Source organism: Heliangelus exortis, chromosome 15, assembly GCF_036169615.1.
Source record: "Heliangelus exortis chromosome 15, bHelExo1.hap1, whole genome shotgun sequence".
Taxonomy (NCBI): Eukaryota; Metazoa; Chordata; class Aves; order Apodiformes; family Trochilidae; genus Heliangelus; species Heliangelus exortis.
In genome coordinates, this window is record NC_092436.1 from 12890854 (window position 1) to 12913974 (window position 23121).

The 23121-nt window shown below is 40.1% G+C and overlaps 1 protein-coding gene across 4 annotated transcripts in view; it reads right to left on the bottom strand.

Moving 5' to 3' along the window:
* The window catches only part of FBXW11 (F-box and WD repeat domain containing 11), a 74178-nt gene that overhangs the window by 16424 nt on the left and 34633 nt on the right, over positions 1–23121 (bottom strand). For all 4 annotated transcript variants that reach the window (XM_071758354.1, XM_071758353.1, XM_071758352.1 and 1 more), the window contains 4 exons: positions 20900–20962; positions 19586–19811; positions 11084–11270; positions 10151–10241 (listed from right to left, as the gene is read on the bottom strand). In XM_071758354.1, coding sequence (XP_071614455.1) covers positions 10151–10241; positions 11084–11270; positions 19586–19811; positions 20900–20950 — 555 coding nt within the window. In that variant the 5' untranslated portion in view covers positions 20951–20962. The remainder of the gene's footprint in view (positions 1–10150; positions 10242–11083; positions 11271–19585; positions 19812–20899; positions 20963–23121) is intronic.

The window sequence follows — 23121 nt, forward strand, 5'->3', positions numbered from 1 at the left end:
TGACGCACCAGAAGACTGTGCTGCCATTCAGAGAGACTTAGACAGGCTGGAGAGTTGGGCAGGGAGGAACAAGATGAAATTCAACAAGGGGAAGTGTAGAGTTTTGCATTTGGGGAAGAACAACACGATGTCCCAGTATAGGTTGGGGGCTGACCTGCTGGAGAGCAGTGTAGGTGAAAGAGACCTGGGGGTCCTGGTAGACAAGAGGATGACCATGAGCCAGCAATGTGCCCTTGTGGCCAAGAAGGCCAATGGCATCCTGGGGTGCATTAGAAAGGGTGTGGTTAGTAGGTCAAGAGAGGTTCTCCTCCCCCTCTATTCTGCATTGGTGAGGCCACACCTGGAGTATTGTGTCCAGTTCTGGGCCCCTCAGTTCAAGAAGGACAGGGAAGTGCTTGAAAGAGTCCAGCGCAGAGCTACTAAGATGATTAAGGGAGTGGAGCATCTCCCTTATGAGGAAAGGCTGAGGGAGCTGGGTCTCTTTAGTTTGGAGAAAAGGAGACTGAGGGGTGACCTCATCAATGTTTTCAAATATGTAAGGGGTGAGTGTCAGGGAGATGGAGTTAGGCTTTTCTCTATGGTGACCAGTGATAGGACAAGGGGTAATGGGTGCAAGTTGGAGCATAGGAGGTTCAAGTTGAATATCAGAAAGAATTTTTTTACTGTAAGGGTGACAGAGCCCTGGAACAGGCTGCCCAGGGGGGTTGTGGAGTCTCCTTCACTGGAGACATTCAAAACCCGCCTGGACACGTTCCTAGGCAATGTACTCTAGGTGGCCCTGCTCTGGCAGGGGGGGTTGGACTAGATGATCTTTCGAGGTCCCTTCCAACCCCTATGATTCTATGATTCTATGATTCTATGATTCTTAGTTCACACACACACACAGAAAAAAAACTTTCTCACACTTGCCTGAAAGCAAGTAGCTGACAAGTACTGTATAACCAGCAAAATCTGCACACACAAGGGATAATGACAAAGCATGAAGCCAAAACATCTGCCACAGCAGGAGAGCCATTTGGCAGCTGAAGAAATGTATAAATGGCTAAAAAAGGCATTTAGAGAAAAAAGTACACAAAGAAAGTAGTCCAAGATACAGAGGTATAGCCCTGACAACGCCAGAACATGTTCACCCATACAAAGATGAACAGCAAAAAGCGATGCAATTCATCTGGATTAGCAGTTGGAACACTAATTATACATTGGAAGTGTTAAGGATAATCTATTAAGAACAGGTCTTTTTCTCATTTGATAATGCACACTGTGTTCAGCTCCTCAGCTAAAAATTGCATTTTTATCCTTGTGAACGTTATTGAAAAGTGGGTTTATCTTGATCCCAGAAACTCAGGACTTTCTTTTCCCTCTGAACACACTATTCTCCTATAGGACAACTGGGGAAGAAAAAGAAAAATCCACATTTGTTACATGAGTAAGGATTTCTGCTGAAGCATGAGGCACTTACACCAGAAGCAGCTAAAATCCAAACCCTTGTTCTTCACATTCTCTCAAAGAGAAAAAGGAAAATCCCTCCTGACTGTGACACAGGAAAGACGGAAGCAAAGAAATGCCATCAGGGTATAGAGAGCTTAATATTTCATTAATTATGAAGTTAAGAGGCCTCCTTCTGAAGCAACCCACAGACGGATAAACACCCCAAAAGTAAAGAGCATCAGCATCTTCCTTGTGAGTGTCATCACTTCTATAAACCATGTTTAGGAGCCAAGTGCCAGTGGCAGGCATGTAGCAGCAGAGATAACTAAAACTCAGACTGGAGGAAAAAGTACTTGCCCTGTATCCACCATCCCCACCATCATCATTGAACACCTCTCAGTGGAGCAGGTGAAGAGTCCTGGCTGCAGGTGTGATATACCCAATTCCACATTCACCAAGACTTGAGCAGACCAACACCTGAGCCAGTGAACACATCGTTGGAAGAGTGTAGAGAAGACCATAAGTCCTCAGGTGTCACTGATAATGAACTGGGAGCTTAAGCCCAGGTGTGCCCACTAATTAGGGCCTGCCCCAGCAGGAAGTGGGCGGGGCTGAAGGGCTAGGTAAAAGGCATGCTCCCAGAAGCAGAGGCAGACAGAAGCAGATGAAGATGCCTGAGGAGAGGAACAGCAGGAAAGAGCTCCTAGAGAAGAACCGAGTCCCCCAAAAGAAAGAAGGCTCGCCACAACATCTGGTGGAGAATGCGGGCAACAACAGCAAGCCGTAAACGCTGAGGTAAAAAAGAAGCTCTACACGACCACGTTGGTGCGGGAAGCTCTACAAAGCCTGGCTTAAATGCGAAAGGCGATAAAAAGAGCTTCGAAATACGCAACCACGTCAGATGGAGACACCACAGTGGTGCGGGACGCTCTAAGAAAAAGAGCTCCAAAAACGCAACCACGGGAACAAGCTCCACAAGGCCAGGCTTAAATGCGGAAGGCGGCGTGTAGAAGCTCAAAATAGAAACCCAGTACGGCAAGATACAACAGCCCGGTATGGCGAGCCAGGCGGGAGAGAAGAATGAGGCTCGAAAGGCGCAGCAAGTTGGCGCGTGGAACTCAAGCCCGAGGAATGCTGAAGCTGAAGCGGAGCTCTGGGTGCGCATCAAGTCAGTGCGGCCCCTGAAACGGAGTCTCCCAGGGACACGCGATAACGCGGTCCTGAAACGGAGCCTCCCAGGGACACACAACGCGGTCCTGAAACGGAGCCCCCAGGGACGCGCGATAGTGCGGTCCTGAAAACGGGGCCCTAGGGACACGCGATAAGACTGGTGCGCCGAATGCTCGGAGAAGTCTCTGCATGGCCAGGCATTCCGAGGTGGCGAGTACCAGCGAAAGCTGAGCTGGTGCTCATGAGACCTCATCTCCTGCTGGTAATAAAGACCAAAGCAAAAAGGCCGGTAAGAGCCTGAACTTTCCCTCCATAAAGGCTAAGAAAAAATATATATTTATTGAAAAATAATGAAAATAATTAAACGTTTATCTGGCGCCCCCTCGATGCTCTTAGCTGAGTGTCCTGTGGGGCCCGAAGCGTTTACTTCGAGAAATATATTTATTGAAAAAATGTTTATCCGGCGCCCCCTCGATGCTCTTAGCTGAGTGTCCCGCGGGGCCCGAAGCATCTACTTTATAAATTATTGTAAAAATGTTTGAAATGTTTTAAAAATGAATTGTAAAAATGTTTCAAAAAAATGAATTGTAAATTGTTGTAAATGTTGAAAAATAATGAAGTTTATTTTTTTTTTTTCAACAAACAATAAAAAGGGGGGAAATGTAGAGAAGACCATAAGTCCTCAGGTGTCACTGATAATGAACTGGGAGCTTAAGCCCAGGTGTGCCCACTAATTAGGGCCTGCCCCAGCAGGAAGTGGGCGGGGCTGAAGGGCTAGGTAAAAGGCATGCTCCCAGAAGCAGAGGCAGACAGAAGCAGATGAAGATGCCTGAGGAGAGGAACAGCAGGAAAGAGCTCCCAGAGAAGAACCGAGTCCCCCAAAAGAAAGAAGGCTCGCCACAACAGAAGAGAGCAGCAGGGAATGCAGATGTTTGTACCAACACTTGGAACATGCACTGCTACTACTGTTAGAACACCAAACTACCCTGCCATTATTTATGATACTCCTTTTACCATTAAGCATATTGCCCTTCCCTAGTAATAGTCTTACCTTTCCATGAAAAAGCTGAACCAACAGATTCATGCTACACAACACTAGTTTTGGATTTTACTTTCACAGTGCTTTGAAACTGGGAGCTGAATGACACCCTGTCACTCACACAAGAACTGTTTGGTCTTGCAATTAGAATTTATCCACTAGTCATCTGAAAAGACAGGTTCTACTGCTCATGAAAAGAGTTTGTGCTTTCCACTACCAAGAGTTCTTCATATTTTAGATTATTCACAAATAAAGGTAAGTGGAAGTCCAGAAGAAAACAGAAAGTTTTCTGTTTCTGTTACATGGGATAAACTATTGCCACATTCCATGGGAAGAGGTAGGCAAAAGTAACATAGGAAAAAATGCAAGGAAGTAAAGCTAAGTGAAGATTAATTTAAAACAGTGACCAACTCATTTTTGGTATTTACTTCATTTCATGCAAATGGAAGAGTTGCACGAGAATAAAAAGCACCTCCATGAAGAGTAACTGAAGCAAGGCCGACACAGAAAGAAATTGGGATACTCTACTAACAAATAACATATGCTAATGTTTGCAGATATATATGAATATAGTTAAAGTTCAGGCTGCATTTGGTTAATACAAGCAGCAAAGCCCACCTTTGCACCAAGAAAAAAAAAATTAACAAAAATCACAAGATACTCAGGCTATGTTTTAAAGAACAGTCTGAAATTGAAGTGAGGTCAAAAAGCTAGGCGGGTGGACACTACACTGGCTTTCAGATCAGTTTGGGGTAAAATAACATTTTTAGTATGGACTCCAACAGCAGAGGAAAAGCCATAAACAGTGAAGTCCAAAAATCTAAACAACTCTAGAGAAGAAGGAATGGGAAACTTTCCCTAGCAAACGTTAAAATTAAATAATGATTTATTGGCAGAACTTGAGACCTAAAGAATTAAGTTGCTAGTGTTTACAGCTGCTTAGATAAGATCCAAATATAGACAATATAAATTAAGTGCTGTCTCTTTCTGCATGCGATTGATCCAATATGTATGAAGCTACTCAAAGGTCCACCAAGTAAAGCAACTCCTGAGTCTCACCACAGCTTTGCTGAACCCTTTCTGCATCTGCATTCAAAAAGAACAGATTGACTTTATGATGCTGAGGTAGGTGAATCCAGACAGTGGAACATGCTCATGTCTTAAAGAGGAAGAGAGAAGACTTGCAGAATCTGCATTAAAGGCCACTGCCACAATGGGGATGTGGGAAATGGCTGTGGGAGAAAGCAGAGTACCATTGACTGCTCCAAACACAAGAAGGTGGCACGTTCTCTGAGTGTCAAAGTAGTGTCTAACACCACAGACAGCTTAGGCAAAGCAGATAAAAAAGGCAACATAAACTGACATTTCAGACGTAGGAATAAGGGCTATCTCACTCCCCAGGGTAGTGGTGCTGCGTGATGGGCTGATGCAGACTGCATACACTGCTGAAGCAAGATGACAAGAGACTTTGATTCTTCCCACAGATGAGGTATAGCTGCATGGTGTCCCTGTGCTCAGCCCCACACATATGTTGGTGGACACTGTCAAGAGAGAAGCTGCTGTGCTTGCCAACTTTGATCTGCCCCATATGGTTCTTTTTCCCCAGGGAGAAAGAAAATTGTCTTAACTCAGAAGAATCTGTAATAGGAGAATACAGATGATCACAGCAGTTGCTCATCCCTGAAAGCTCTGTTGTCTGTACCAAGCACCAGCCCCAAAGCACAAAATCCCAAAAGAGACTCAAGGGCAGCACCTGATTTAAACAGGTGGTTACCAGACCCTGCCAGAGTACAGGGGCATTCTAAGTGTTCCAACAGGAGCAGTAAATGCCTCTTTCCAATCTGCAGCAGAAAAATGTTAATCTCAGTTTGCACATTTGTGGAGAAAAACAGGTGTGATGTAGGCAAAGGGAACAACAAAATTCAAGCCATGGATCCATCCCCTGCTGGGAGCACCTCTAAGAAGACTTCTGTCCTGTTCAGATGCAAGACTTGAGATCTGTGTTGGACATCACAAGAAGTTCATCCCTGCCTTCAAAGCCTCTCCTTTCCTTGGCTTTTTTTGTTTGATTTTTAAGAAATGCCTTTTGGAAAATGCCTGTGGAGTAGATTTCAAAGGTTGGCTGAAAAACCGCCTAGGCATATAATGCTGACCAGATTCTCCCCACACACACACATAAAATTTCTCCAGCATCATAATTAGAACAGTACTAAACAAACCCATTTCCCTCAGAAATTATAGGCTGCAACTTTTATAAACAAAGGTCTCCCAGTGCTGGCACTGACATAGGGGGAGAGCTGACTTTTTCCCCTTTTCAAATTTTCCCAAGGCTTTAAAATTTCACTTCCAGTCCTAAAATCTGAACTCCTTCAAAATTCAGAAGAACACATGGCATATGGTGCTTATCTGGCACCACAGTTTCCTGAAGTCTTCAGCATAATAACATTTTTATTCTCATCTTAATTAGGTGGACCTAAGTCTCCATGGAAACAAGATGAGGGCACTTGCCATGTGCCTAAAGATAAGGGGAACATTTATGAAATGAGTCTTCTCAACTCATCAGAAGAAATAGATACTTGTGCTAATCCTGGGGGGAAAACTGAATAGTTGGCCAAGCTTCACAAATAATATGGAAAAAATCCAGGGACTTGGGGTTCTGGAATCAGCAGTATTCAACTTCCCACCCTGGCAACATGCCAATTCACAGTCCCATGAAAGCAGCTGAGCTTAACCACAAGGTTCTGGGATTGCACCCGGGCACAGGACACCCCACACCAACAACACCATCTCCATAAACAAGGTCTTGAACATACAGGTTCCCTTTTACATGGTAAGTCCCAAATCAGGTTTTCCTTTTTTAAAAAGTTCCTCAAGAAGCTTGGCAAATCAACATCTGACTTGGAGACATGAAAATTACTGGACCACCTCTTGTGAAATGGAACCTAATTAAATATTTGGCTTAATGGTGGACTGTAATTACCTCTTTCCAAGCATTTAGTTTCAGGTCTCTAAATGTCCTATGATTTTCAAATCCAATGATTTCAGAAGTGACATTTTGTTCCTAAAAAGTGCTTGGCTTGAAATAAACAGATACTGGCACTCACAAATTTTCACAGAGACAGAGGAACCTCCCTTTGTCTGTATTACCTTGCAGCTCACAACACTGTGGCTGCATGGCCTTTTGACCCAAAATCCAAATACAGCCCTAGAGAAAGAATTCAAATTTCCTGTTTATCATTCCTCATTTTCCCTTTCAGTTGTTAATTCAGGGTTTAGATTACTTTTCAAATTCTGCCAGTCAGTCCAAAGGAAGGAGTGCATTCTCCTTTGAATTAATCTTTGCCCACAACTCAGTTTAGTACCAACTGCAGAAAAACAATCAATAACTCCTATCATTACAAACAGTCCAGCAGAATTTGGTTAATCTTCGTGCTCCACAGGTAGAATACCCAGTGACAAGATTTCTGTGCTCCATTTAATATATTTTACTGTATTAAAAAAAAAAAAAAAAAAAAAAAAAAAAAAAGCCCTTTGGATACAAGATAAATGTCTTGTAAAAAAAACTTCTATAATTCTATAAATGCTAATATGGTAGCCTTTGGCTCATCACTAGCTCCCTGAACTCTGACTCTCTGACAGAAACAGGAAGATCTTAGTTAAGGTCCAGACAAATATTTGAAGAAAAAACATTTTGGTATTCAGAGATACAAAAGATGATACAGAGATACAAAAGCTTCAGCACATTGCTTTGAAAAATGAAGGAACAGGAAAAGCAGAAAACTAAGAGCATGGCTTCAGGCTTAAAAACAGAATAAGGGGAGGAAACAGTTAGTAAGTACTCCTAATCTTACAGCTAAGTTTTGTTGCTACTGTTACTCACCATCTACATTTTTAAACTGTGTTAAAAGCTTCTTTTGACAGTTCTTTAAGGGAAGCAATTTGTGAGAAGTGCTTTAAAGGGTGATTTATTAGAAAAATTACAGTAAACTTTTGTAAGTGGAAGACTATTAGCAGGAACACTAACCCCACTCCAGGTTGGACACCTGGAAAACAGTGCTATTTCAGAAAGCCTAAGGGAAATATATGAACAGGGTAAAATTTGACATGGCACCAATCCCCCCATCCTTCTGCCTTCTCCCTGCAGCACTTTCAAAGAATAGGAAGTGGGAAGCGTGCCACCTGTGTGAACTGAGCAGTGATGCTGGAAGTAGCCACTGCTTTCCCAAGAAAGACTTCACCACTCCAGAAGAGCAGACACACATTTGTTTCTTGAATTTGAGCAAAGAGAAGCCTAATTCTCCTTCTCTATTCTTGCATCCCTCTGAGTCCAAGACACACAGGAGCTTCCCACATGCCCCAGTAATATTTAGCATCCTTAAGGATAGACACTGCAGTGTAAGAGTAACCTGATTTCCAGGCAGTTTGGAATGGGCAGAAACTATGGCAACAGCTTCCAGTTTTACTCTTTACACACCCCAGAGAAGACAACCCTTTTCCCATTCTCATTACTCACATCGCTATTTTGAAGCTGTAGTGACCTGCCTGTTTTACACACAGCAGGCCCCACTCTGACAGCCCCACCTCTGAGCTTGACACAAGATAACCCCTTACTCTGCCTGTTCTACATTTATCACCTCATCCACCTCATAATTATATAATGAAAAAATAAAAAATTGAGCTGAATCTCTGAAATAAAGTTAGGGGTCAAAAGAGTATTAGAAAGCTGTGCCTCCTGACTTCAAAACACTGATGTATTTTTTTTTTATGCACACTGGATACACAGGCAGCACACTTCAGGCACTTTTTCAATACACTTTTCAGGCAGCACAGTGAAAATGTCTCTTAATTTGAGGGTTTAATATATTTACTGTTGCCCTAGTGAAATTTAGTTTTTCAAGAAACATGTTCAGTACCATCTTTTCAGTAGCATACTTGTTCCCCACTCCCAGGTATTTAGAGACTGAAAATTTTTACATTTAATGTATTAGCAACAAGCAAAGACTGAGAGTTTTAGCACTTGCCTGATTATTTCATACTAATTCAGGAACTTTGTTTCTGTGCACTGTACTATCATGTCTACAGAATAAAAATGTGAAATAACAGATTGTGGCAGTCCAAAGGCTGAACAGCCTCAGAACACCTCTAAGGAATACTCCCATCTCTAACAATAATTACTTCTGTGAAACTGTTCCACTTATACCTAAATAAATTAGTTTGAGAAGAGTTAACATTAAAAATCTGAACTTTAAAATCTGAACTCTTGCAATGTTCTACATCATCACAAGGGTCATCTTTTCACACTGCTTTTCACCAGTTTTCATGACTGAACAGTGCTAAAATTTTACAGAAAGCAAGAAAATATGGCATTAAGAGTTGTCCTTAATCCCATGGGTTTCTCATCACCACAATATCATTCTGTCATCCCTTACAGAGAGTAGACATCTCCCTTCAAATAATGTCAAGTGTATCATTCAGTTCACAAGGAAATACCAGGTTTGAGCTTATTTTGTCTAGGCTATGCCTCATGCTTTGTTCTTTATCTTTAAATGTTTATAAATTGTGTAGCAAGGTTTATAAAAGATATTTGAAAATTGGATGGTTTTCCAGCAGACACATTTTACAGACAGGTGAAGAGTTCTGAATAATTTTGTTCACTGAGTGCCAAGCAACACAAATTCACATTTGCCATAGCAGGATGATTAGTTCACATCTGCCTTAAACATCAAAACACGTGTTTCCCCACTAATGAATTTCACATCTATCACACAGTTAAAATAAATACATTGCAGCTGTGGTGTAACTTAGAGGGTTTTGTGGTGGGTACACAGCAAAATGAGCAAGATTTTCTGTTGGTGGGTAGAATACCAAGATGATCCTGATTTATCAGAAACATTTCAAAAGAACTGAGCAAGTCCAGCTTTTTAACTCTTGAACAAGATAAGTAATATTTTATATCAAAGAAAAGAATAAACATTGCTACAGTCTTTTTACCAGCAACACCTCTATTGTGTTTATCACTGCAGGACTGATTGTTGTCATCAAACCACTGGAAAAAGATTTCCATCCCCTGAAGAAAGCTGTATTTGCAACAGTGACTGCTTTAGAAGCAATCAGTTACTAAATGAGCAACATTTTAAAAGATCAGTGTTAAAGGCATTAACCTTAAGATCACTTTCCAAGTGAGCATCACCAATACATCAGAACATACAGCAATATGTGGAATTATCTTGGAGTAGTAAAACAGCTATTTTATTAAAACCATCGTCCCAGAAGTTCCAAAAATCTTCAAAGGCAAAAAAGATTGTTTTAACACTTAGAAGGATCATGGTAATGCACGTACTGTAGCAGGAAGTTGCTGAAGCTATTTTTTATATTGTCTAAGAGGCAGAGCTCACAAACAAGTTGTGATACACATGACACACTTGATTGCTCCAACATTCACCATCTTTGAAACTCTAACAACATGCAACATTATTTCTTCTGCAGACATTACATATCAGAACACACACCTACCTCTATATCCTGTATTATTTTTGGGTATAAGGACCTGTAAAATGAATTTGGGGGGCCATCTGTTGGTCTGTTTTTAAACAGGTACTGATCCCTAGAAAGAACCAGAGACATATTTTTCAAATTACCACAAAGAATCCAAACTTTAAAGGAATTAAAAATCTGCGAGGAACAAAACCTTATGACACACTCTCACAGAACACTTGTAAGTATTTTTAGCATTGCTGCTACAACCCCTTGTGACATTACAATTTGACAGCTGTATTTAAAGTGTCCAAGACTAAAAAGACAACAGGTGTTTTCCTTATGGTTTTTCAAGTCAGGATTCATTACTTCCTAAGGGTTTTTTAGCCAGCAGTGTGTCTTCTTCCTCTTGCTCTTTAAAACATGCTTTGCATTTTCTTAGGCACACCACTAGGGAGCACAGAAAAGCAGGTTTCCAGAGCAGAACACCTCATCACTTCAGATCATGGAAAGAACAGAATAACTTCACTGTCACGAACATCAGTGGTGAGCTCTTTGAGAGAGGCTTCTACAGCCCAATCAGCTATTTTGAATTTTCACAAGAAAAGCTTTTATTGTAAGTAATTCACTAAAAAAAAAAAAAAAAAAAAAAATCATTTCAAAAGATTCTAACTGTTCATTCTCTCTGCAAAAAAACAATTACACATTTGAAGACTGAGCTACCTGAGCTACCCTAAGGAAAGCAAGTGTTAACAGAGATTGGTGGTCACAGGGACAGGGGACAAAGCCAAAGCTGTTGGGGGAGCTGAGAGCTTTCACTGTAGTACCAGACACCCAATAGTCCATGGCAGAGATAAGATCTCAGTGAGACCCATTTACTATAAACTTACTTTTTGGCAGAGCTCATGATTAGGGAAATGTGTGAAGAAGCATGCTGTAAAAAGTGAATTTAGTGATTGTCAAGGTACTTACCAACCCCTTCTTTCTGAAAGTCCCTTCCATAGTGGATCTGTGCGTACCATTCTTTCAATCAATTTTTTCCATAGCATTCCCTCAGAGATGACTCTCTGCCATTCCTTACATACCAGCTCTGCTGCACAGAGTGATCTGGCATCAAGATAGGAAAGGATGTTTTCTGCTATGTGATCTAAGCCTTGCTCTACAAAGAAATAAAGGCAATTAAAATGTCAATTGCTTCACAATAAACTACTAAACAAGCTTTGCAACACATTTAGAGAAAGCTAACACAGCTTTAAGGCACTGAAGCAAAATGATAATTAAATGATCATAGCAAGAAGCACTAGCTACCAGTTAGCCCAAACAGTTACAACAAAATATCTGCAACTCTTTACTCCTTTTCTGCCTCCTGGACTGTCCGATTTCCACAGAGTGAGCACAAACCAAAGCTCTGCACAGTATGTAAGCAGCAGAAAGCATCCTGCTGCTTCTGGGCACAGTCTATGAGCATATAATGCACAGGGCTACCTGATACAAACAGAGTATCATTGTCAAGCAGATGTTTTACTAAGCAGCAGTAAGAAAAAAACTAAAATATTGATTCTTTTACTATCCCCTTACATATAACAATCGATAATTCAACTCATCGGAAGACAGGACTCCACAGGAACAAATGCACACATATCCAGTAGAAACATAAGCAAAGATGCTGCAAAAACTTTCTTGCAAGGACATCTTTCCTATTTAAGCTCTTACTATAATGAGTGCCAAGGCCTCTCCTGAATTTTGTCCTGGCCTCTAGCGGCACCAGAGCCACCATGCCCTGCAGCCTGTTGTCACTAGGCTCCATACTTAGAGAAATTAACTACTGAACTACTTTGACCAGAAGCTGGGGGTTCTGAAGCCTCTCTTCAGCTACAGAAAAAAAAAATCAAGAGGGACATGTTTTCTGAAACAACTTCAAGTTGGAATAAACCAGGCTGTAACATTCAGCACCACATTTTTTGGGGGGCCAAAGGAGGCAATTGTTTCTAGTATGAGAATCAGCAAAGAACCCTTATGATCAGCACGAGTCAAGTACCTCTCAAATAATGAGAGGTGACAGTTCACCTCCTGCACTGTGAATTCCAGTGCAAAGTAAATGTAATTTAGCTGCACAAAGATTTTCCAATGTAACTACAAGCACAGCACAAGCAAATTCCCCATTAAAACAACATTATTCCATATGAAAGCCCTCTGGTGGTACCAAGACAGCCCAGAAACAACATCCACCTATGTGACTGATGTTCTCCTTGCACCTGCAGGGTGAGGTGTGTTGGTCATCGAGCAAAAATTTTTAGTGGGCTGGGGAATCACTGACTTTCCTTATGAAAATCCTAGCTGCCAGAAGCAGCTTATTAACCCCTGTGATCCTTTTATATCAGGGTAGTGTGACTATTGATGTACTCAATGCACTCAACTTGCCATCAGAAGTTCAATATACCAGAACTGAAGTCCTGCCCATTGATCCAGGTCTGGGTAAGGCGATGTCCTGGGATTTATTATTTCATAAATACCAGTTAATACTTATCCAAAACCACTAGGTACTTCAGCTGAAGCAGACAGAAAGAATAAGCACATGAATAAAGATGATTAATCGAGTAAGCTGCCACCACAGATCTAACAAGTTGGAACACTGCATGCTTTTGCTCATGGTCTTTGCCTAGACCTGCTCTTCTGCTAAGAGTGTTAGATTAAAAAACATGATAGTGTTGGGGAAGGGTACCAACACATTAGAAAACATACTTGCACTAAATTTAAAATTGCAACCAATCTCTTCTTGTTCCTGTTCCAACCTCAGCATCACTGGTCTCACAAAAAAAACATTGGTAAGTCTGGTATTTATTTCAAAGAAGCAATTTTGCCCTCCCAAAAACTAAATCAGAAATCTGGAATAACTCCATTGTTGTGAATAGCATATGCCAGTTGGCCAAGCATGAAATAAATCTTTCAGACTGGGAGATGACAACCTTTTTAATTTTCCACTTTATCTCATGACAGCCCACTTTAAGCTTCAAATCATCCTGGGTGAAAAAAAAAAATAATCAAAGTACTGTTGCTTTTAAAGAATTAAGAAATTGAATTCTTAGAGTCTTCCACTGCATGCTCAATTAGTATAGCCTTCATAAAACAAGCAGCAATAGGAGAAAACACATGTAGATGAAGAGCATGTGTCCATTTCTTCTACTTAATTTACAGAACCATAAAAAGGCTGTCACGAATGGTGAAAGCTCCTAAAATGTAAACTGAGTTTATACAGATTTTTCAACACCAATCATAATAGATTCAAATAAACAAAAGGAGGTCCAAATAATGGGTGGGTCTCAAATCTAAACCCTCTCCTAAGAGTATTAACTCTCAGAGCAGCTTTGAGCTGCACCAACTCTTACATCAGGTTTGAAGAACACACGAGGGCACTAAAATACATCATAAAAGGGTCTGCTTGGATTGCTGCATTCTGATCTTTCTAGTGAATGATAATTTTGAGATTCTAAATACTGTGTTCTCAGGATATATTTATATTACTGCCATGTTATGTGATCTGAAGCAGTTCTCAAGGTTTTCCTGGAAAATAAAAGGTCATTTTCAAGAGTCAGTTTAATACCATGAATCCTTGGCTATCAAGAAGGCAAACTAATTCATTGTGCAAAGTGGAGGACACAGCTAGATAAAAAAAAAGAAAACAAATGGGTCTGCTAAGTAGGCACTCCTCTGACTTTGAAGGTTGCAGGTGTGACAAACAGGGCACTGCAAACTCGGTATTAGTAGAGGAGCACACCAAGTTTCCTCTCTAGAAGGTGTTTAAGGCTCTCTTTTTGCTTCCCCATTCTCCTTTCAACAGCCATTATACAGCATCTGAGCTCAGATCCCCCTCCTCTCCCTCTCCAGAGTACTACTAGGTCAGCATGTTCACTGTTCTCCCACCACATGGACTATAGTTCAGGGCTAAAGGTATATTAATATTCACCTCACACGGGGATATTTAGTCAAATTAATGAGTAATAAAAGAGACTGTAGTGCTAAGAAAGGAGAGAAATGGTAATTCAGTTCAACCAGTATCAGGCTACTATGTTTCAAGCAATATAAAAATGAACGATTGCAACATTTGGAAGTAGCAAGGAGGTATGAAGAGTAAACATGAAAATAATTTACAGTTAAACTAGCAGACCTAGAAACTATTAGAAAATGTAGATGCTCTGAGCCAACAGTATTTCTAAAAAATGTGGCACAATGCCAAGAGCACTGATGCTTGCCTTACAGTTCTCCCAGGGATAGAAGGATGCTGTCCTGTCTGTTCTACATGAAAAGCATTTTTAATCAGTAGTGGCATGGCAGAGGAGCAGAGGCACACATCAAACTAACCTTTTCAGATTACCTTAATTCCTCTTGCTTAGCAGAAAAACACTCTCCAGCTGTATTTGGGTTCCAAAAAGGCCAGCAGCACAAGATAGGCTGGTGGCAGACAAATTTTTCAGTGTCTGCACTTTTAAGGTGTAACATTATTTACTCATACACCTGTGAGGTTGATTGAGCAAATAAATAATGAAAAGTTCACCAAATAAACAGGCTGCAGGGCCAAAGGCTGTCCCCTTGCGAGCACATTTTGGTCAAAACATCAAAATTTCTCTCTAGTGGTCATAAAGATGGGATGGCAGGATCTGTGCTAAACAGATATTGACAAGCTATTGGATGCTTTTCTCATTCCAAAGTTGAGAAGTATAATTTAGCATAATTCACATTCACTCAGCAAAACAACCATCACACACATAAACTAATGTTCTTAGAAGGGGAAAACTTTACTTGATTAAAAGCATTTAAGCAAACCACAACTCTGCACTTACTTCGATCTTAAAGAAAGGTTACAGGACAAAGGAGCCATGATGGCAATTGAGTATGTTTCTAACAACTTGCTTGTGGCTCTGAGAAATTTTTGAAATGTAAAGATTATGAACATGGCAGGGGTAAAATGAACTGCCAAGGAGGAAAGCGACAGACAAATAGATTATGTTCAAATGTTCATCCACAAAAGAATTTTTTGAATGTTTGTCTGTTACTGCCATTTCCTGACAACAAACTAGTAATTGTCCTCCCCCCCAAAAAGAGGTACTTTCTATTAAAAAAGCTACACGGCAAAGCTTTTTACACTGCAAAGCTCTTTACACTGCAAAGCTTTTTACACTGCAAAGCACCCTTAGAACTCAACAGCTGTATGGTTCTGAGGGGTTTTGTTCCTGCAGGTTTTGGTATTTACCCCTACTCTAATGTACCTGATCTTTCAGAAGCCACTGAACAGGTCAGCTTGAAAGAGGAGCTTGAAATGTCTTTCAGAGTTAGGACTACTTCATCACTTGCTTTTTTTTGGTAGCAGGCAAGTTGTTTTAAACCAAGTACAAACACCTCAGGAGTTTGATACACAGCATACAGAATATTCCACCGGTAGAAATCTGCATGTTGCATCTTAAATTCTTTGTGCAGAGTACGAATGTAATTGCCAGGCAAGTAGTTTCAGAGAAACTTGATTTAGATTACTACATTGAGACTATTAAAAAGTATTTGGATCACAGTCAAGATGGTATATAGCACACCCCAGGGCTTGCTTTCTATCCTAACACCTTTTAGCACGAGGCAAACAGGAGTGTTGAAGCCTGTGGTTTTATGACTTCCTGTTTAGAAAATGAGAGTGATGTCCAAGTCATAGAATGTGTGTACTCATCAACTTAAGTCCAATTTGTTTTAGTTTTCTTTTTCTTGGGAAATACTTTGTTCGAAAAGATAGTTCTTCAGATTAAATGCAGGTGTACAGAATTTAAGAAAAATGATACACAACAAAGCAGGACCATCTTGCAATTGTTCAGTCTTTCACACAACTGCATTTGAAAGTGCAGTGAAGACCCTCTGTAAAACAGCTGCCAAAATCTGGATCCAAAGCCACCTCTCATGCCTCAAGTCTGGAAACACAACCCAAATGGCCAGGGTACCACCACCAAAAAGCTCAGCCTTCCCTCCAGAGGTCAGCTGCCATTTCTGGCTGGAACTATCATTACATATGGAGAGACAAAACCCCACTGACAAGTGCTCAGCTTGGTTTTATTCACTTCACTAACCCTAAGGCTTTTCAGACTCTTGAGTGCAGTGCAATCCCAGTGCCAAATGCTCATTAATGTTTAATTAAACTAAACAAATGCAAACTGTAATCAGTTACCACATCTCCAGGACAACAGTAACATCTACAGGGATGGAGATCAGTCTGGGACTCAGCACTTGGAACACATGCAGCCTGCTCATTAGGAAGCCAATATTTCATTGAGTTTTAAGGATCATATGCAAATTACTGGGCTCTTTATCAATATGTAAAAAAGCCTTCTTTATTAATATGCATAATTTTCGCTGTTCTGTATAACCCTGGTTGCAGTTCTAACCAGGTTTTAAAAAAGTCAGAAATTCAAGTGTTTTCTGATGTTAAAATACAGAAACCTTGTCTCCTATGACTGCATAAGCACTCAAAATTGCAAACTGAACACAAACACAAATGCTTTGCCACCAGGTTTGCTCTTAAGATTTTTACTGCTTGCAGAAGTGCACAGATTTAAACTGCTTGCATTTAAAAAAAGTCAAGTAAAATATTTACCCTAGTTAACATTGTAGGAACACATCCGGAGCACTGATAGATAAGACACACCACAATTATTTCAGACATCATGCAGGACTAAGTTTGAGTCACATTAAGGTCTGAAATAGCTGCATGTACCTATTTCACATTAAAAGATACCAGTTTTATAAACAGTTTCTGAAACAGGTACTAAAAGCTGCCAATTTTGTTTTGCAAAATACATCTAGCATTTATTGGTGCACCTTACAAAAACATTACTCCCAACTCTTATGCTTCTACAAGAGCTTTTGCAGTTTTATAAAAAATGATGAAAAATTACAGCTGCTGTAGATTATAGGTACCAGACAAAGGCTTAGTTGAATTTCAACTATAAATTAAAACAATTTAAATTTTCATGGATTTCAAAGTTCAATGTGTAAATATCACTTTGTCTGAAAATGAGACCCAAATGTGGGATGTCAGCTCTGCAAAACTGACTAACATGAGATATGAAACAGTCGTTTAGATCATGGAACTGTACAGGCTTTTATTATTTTAGAAACCAATTTCAAAAGAAGTCTGGCAGGGTTTTAATTGCCTGACTCAGCATATGGTTCTTTAACAGTTTTAACACACAGAGCAGATAGGAAAGGAACTTCTTTCCTAATCAAGGGTGACAAAGTAATGCTAAAGGGTCAACGTTGTAATTCATTCAAGGAAAGGGCACACGTTGGAGGTGATCATGCAAGGAATAACAACTTAAAGATAATTAAAAGAACTGAATGTAAAAAAGTTGACATAAATTATTCTTGATACTATGCTGTCCCATGTAGACCACTCTTTTCAGAGTTGTTTTTTACATGCTAAAGGATTGGCAGATGTATAACAATGATGAGTTCAGGCTGCTGAACCACTTGACCACTGGAACCTGCAGAAGCTGACACAGCTACAGCTGGGCAGACCACAGGATGGTGATTGGTACTGAAGGAAAGAGCCCAACTACTGCCTAGCTTGTAAGAACTAAGCATTCTGCCATCACTTACAGAGATGCAAACCAGAATTACCACTTTCAGCAAAGGGACAACAGATGCAATTAATTTTTTTCCAAATCAGACAGTAGCAAGCAAAAACTATTCCCATTTAAAACAAAGAAATTTTACTTCTTTAAGATAAGTGTAACTATCTTTTAAAAGATAACACTTTTATCTTTTATTGTGATCTTAGTCCAATGCAGGACTGTTTTCAATCGACTCCGATCAAGTTCTTGAGTAAATGTATACAGACATTCTTCAAACAAATTACCCTTTAGGAAAGGCTGAGCATGGGAACAGTTCCAAATATTTACCTCTTCAAAAGCAACACAAGTTTTAAACATAAATATTTATTAATATATGCAAACATGGCATGAATAAGTGCTGGCTTATGCAGCTCCCAGAAACTTCCTAGGAATTAATATATTGGAAACAACTGTGTATCATCCTGTGTATCATCCTGGTACCAACCCCAGGGCATCAAATAAAAGCAAATATAATATAATTATAACTGAAGCTCATAGTTGAATATGATGACCATGATTATCTATTTCTTTTTTATTTATTTAATGCCAGATACTGTCCCTAGAGAAAAAAAAATTCAGTATTTTGAAAACAAGCTGGAGGCAACATCCACACAACCTAAAGGAGACAGCTCTCCAGTCCAAGTGAGAGGCACATTTTTGTGTTTGGCCACACAAACTAAATCTTCTACACAATAACTTCTGTGAAATGGAGGTGTGCGGGAAAGGGCACTCCTTGACTTTTACATTTTAAGCCTGTTTATTAAGAAAATAGAGCACATACAAGCATCTGTATCACCCCAAGCTCTCTCTTCCACTCCAATTAGTGAGAAACTAGTTTCAACCACAGGTGAGACAAAATCCCCCCATCACCTCCAGAAGTTGAATTCTTCCAGGTGTTGTGAAAATGTTGCAGTTCCAGAGAGAACAAAGGCCCAGCCACATGCAGCCTGTCCCAGAAACCAGTCATGTCTTGGAATAGCTCCTGGGATAACATCCACAGACTCCACAGTCACCGCAGGTGGGAATCTCTCCTATCAGACTGCCAGTGGCACACAGAATATTTTTACCACTTTATTTCATGCTCATTTTCCACTCTGGAAACAATGTCCACACATTTACCTTTCAAAGAATCAAATTCATCATTGTCCCCAGCAGCAAATATCCAGGGATACAATTCCTTCCAGAAATTAATGGAAAAATACATGTAACTTACCAGGAGATGGAAACCTAAAGATTTCATATGCAAAGTACTGACACATGCTTCCATGGATGGGCAGCAGGAGAGGTTATGAGCCACTGAAGGAATCATAGCTGGACTATACCATAAAAACCTGAAGTGCTCTTGCTCTTTAGTTATCAAACAAGATCAGATAAATTAGATTCACTCATCTAAGCAGAAAGATTTTTAGTCAAGATTGGGAAACTCAGAACAAAACTAAAATGCAAAGACATCACAAATGATAACACCTTTCTGGTATCTTCTATACCTATGGCATTTGTATGAAAGAAGAACTCAGACCTGAGCTTGCAGAGACACAACTTTTGTAACAGCTCAGCCCCAATTTAGACATAATCTATTCTTCAGGATATGCTACTCACAACCACCTTTACTTGGAACAACACTGGCATCCAGTGGCCAATTCAATTAATCACAGAAATGAATGACTTCAGCAATACTCTTGCAACTCATTTGACTAGGAAGAATCACTTTTTTGATAAGAAATAATCTAAACCTGGAGAATGTTCTGGAAATTTTGCATACACTCCAAAGTACTGAACCAAAAAACAAAAAAGTATAAATACACCTCTTATAAAATAAGTATTGATTTACCTGGTAATGCAGTGATGAAGTCCCGTTGTAACATGGGCTTCAAATAAGAGTTAATATGTCCATGCTGATAGTGACACATTCGTGAAATAAGGTGTTCCACAAATTCAACTTGATCTGATTCAGACCACTGGTCAAAATATTTAATACACAAGTCTTTTTCCTTCTCGTAGTTTCCTTCTGATGGTCTTTTTCTTGAGACAATCACAGATGAAGTTCCATTACTTATCTGTTTTTAGAAAAGGAACATCAGTATTTAAAAATAAACAAGAATAGGAACAACTTTATAAGAACACCTGTGAGGGAGAAAATGTGTGAAGTTTGAACGAAATAATCAACAGAATTAAATTTTAAATTTTAAAATACATTTTTAAAGCTAACACACCTTTTGTCTTTCACAGATAAATGATGAACCTTGCTCACAATTACAGTTACTTCTCACACTGAAACACTGTGATTTGCTTATACCTCTTACTATTTCAATAGCAAAGAACTTAATTCTTTCCTACAACAAACTTTTCTGGATCAAACCAGTGGTTTCTGCTGGATACTGCGGTTTGCCTCTACTGCATAATGCAGTCTGCCTCCACAAATGATTTATACGTGATCCAGCAGTTAAAGTAATACACATTTAGAGACATGACAAAGTTGGGTATTAATAGTCCAATTAACACAAAAATTCAAGACCCGCATGTCAGTGTTGAACTTCTTGTCCATCAACAAAAACTGGTAATTACAGGAGGTTGAGGGCTTGTTTAGTCTTAACTGGTGTCAATGTTTGGGAGAGACACATAAAAACATCATTAAAACTCTGAAAGCTTTAGCTAGAAACACTGATGCTACAAAGAAGAACACCCCAGGACTTACTGGTAATTACTAAGTAGAACCAAAGATTGATGACAGGCTCTTCTGAGCCCTTCAGGAGACAAGAGGGCTGCTGGGGAACAACTGCCAGCTCTCTGCAATATTCCCAAACTTCTTCAAAGCAAATTGGTTGCAATTCCTTGCCATGTGAAGGGATTGAATTTTTCCCTTCAAATGACAGCCACGTGCTCAGGAAGGTTGAACAGTATTCCCAAGCACCCGTTAAATGCAGAATTGTCTTTTCAAGGTCAGCATAAACTACAAAATCTGAGAAGATCAAGTAATTTCTGAAGTATTTCACATCAGTGTCATCCTTCACTTGCAGGCTGAGCTAATTTGAGGTTGATACAGTCAACTACATATAAGGATGGTTATGCAGACACAAGATAAGTTTCTCAAACACAGGTACATATGAAAATATGGCAACTCTTTCCACACCAGTGTTAGTCTTACCTGCCATAGGGTATTTTTCTTTGGAGACTCGTCTTCATTCTGATCCTCCATTACTGATGTGTTCTAAGGAAAAGATAAAAGAATTTTTACTTCAATTTTTACTCTATGGCAGCCCCTTATTCTACAAGCATTACGAAAAAGCAAAACAATTGAACAGATAAAATTAATTTTCCCAGTGAATGGGATTATCAAAAATTTCTGGCCACAAAAGCTGGTTATTATAAACAAATTCCCCTTTTAACTGACATGTTTATCAATCCCATTTATGGTAAAGATAACTCCCCAACCCCTCTTCAGTTTCCTTTGAGAGGTTTTCATGCAGCCTTTCAACGCTTTTCTAACTGGGAAATAAATTCACTTTCATCCGACTCAAGCCAAAGTAATTAAACCTGTCAAAGCAATCAACTAGCACTTTCTGCCAAAGTTAAATTGCCTATGTCTAGTTAAAAAAAAAAAAAAATCACTATGCTACTTACATGCAACAGAGCATGAATTGTTTTTCCAGCTCTAGCTTATGACAAGGAGGAGGGACTGTTCTCTGCAGAATGTCTCTGTCTCACTGCCACAGTCTGTGTCCTATAACCCTTGGCAGTCACTAACTTTCTTCACCCCAACTTAATTACAGTGCTCTCCCCACATCATAACTCCTCTTCCCTACTGTTTCCTTCCCTTTTATTCCAGAATGAGATGCAAGAACTTCTACAAATGTTCAGCTGCAAATGTCTTTTAGAGCTTACCTCAGTTCTTCAACATCTTTCACTTCCCTTCTTGTTTTTTAATTATCTGCTCCCTTCTGCTACCTATACCCCTATTACCCTCCGTTTCTACCTACTCACTGGTACCCCACTGGGCCACCACTGCTCATTTAGCTTTCCACCAACCCTGTAATTTATGCCCAGGAGATATGGCCTCACTGGCAGAGGTGCTGTTGTGAAAAAAATGAATGTCTTTAAACCTCATCTGTATTTATTTCAGCCTTCTTCCTCTCTGTCTCAACAGAAAGAGGAACAATGCATTCAAGTAAAACACATGATGGAATAAGTCACACAATTCCATCACTCTTGCCACCATGGATTATGGGATTAACCCCTTCACAACTGTATCCAACCTCCATTCAAAATGCGATTCCACCTCACAAGCACTCACCACTTCACCTCCTCCTCTTTTTTGCATAAGGGTTGTACTGCACTGAACTCAGAAAATTTTAAAAATTAACAGCATTAGCCCTCCAGGCCTTCCTCCCCTGCCTGACTCCAGTGCTTTGTCTGAACTTCACCTTGAACCCTTTTCTGCCTTGCAGGTAGGCATGGAAAAACATGCAACACGCAGACAAAAGATTACATTATGGAAACTGCATCCATGGGGTGATGGGAAAACTCCACACTGGTTGATTATGACTCAACTAACAATCATAAATACAAGCCCAGAAGATGGCTTGAGGGTAAACCAAAAATGGCCAATGGCAGTAGAGGTTTTGTGTGCTTTATGTGTGTGTGTGTGTGTATATATATGTATATATGTATATATATATATATATATATATATTAGTGCCTCTGGATGTACATCAAACTGTAACACTGGAAAAGCAAATCACCTCTTCCACATTTTCAAACTGATGGTCTCAAAATCCATTCCAGTCACTGGAAACTAGACACTGCTCATAACCAGCACCAAAAGATGCTCTCCCACAGGACAGTGCCACAAGAGGGAGCACAAATTCACTTTATTTCTGTCTTCAGCACTTAATATGGGGGCCAAGGGCAGGGGGGCAGGTTGTATACACACTAACTGAAGAGCCTGATGTGTCTCTAAACCACTGAGTCTCTTAATTGAAGAGTAAAACATGAGCAAGTGGATCCCGTCCTGTTGTCTGGAAGAAGCAATTAGACAACTCTAATCTGTCCTGTACATCCACAGCACTTGGCCAAAGAATAACTTCAAAATTCCTGACAGCTGGTGTCACTTCTCCTTGCTGGGGAAGGCCTCCAGCTCTTATGCAAGAAGGAAGATAGGCATCTACAAGCTCAACTCTCCCCTTCATCATGCTGCTGCTCCCTTCTCTCAACCTCTACCTTGTTTACCCCACACATCCTCTACAGAAACCTGCCTCGAAGTTTTCCCAAGCTGCTTTAAAGTGGATGTTCCTCTGCAGGTCTGCTGCTAAACAACATCAAGACCTGATAAAGTGATGAGCTCTCCAGAGTGACTCTGCCAAGGCCATG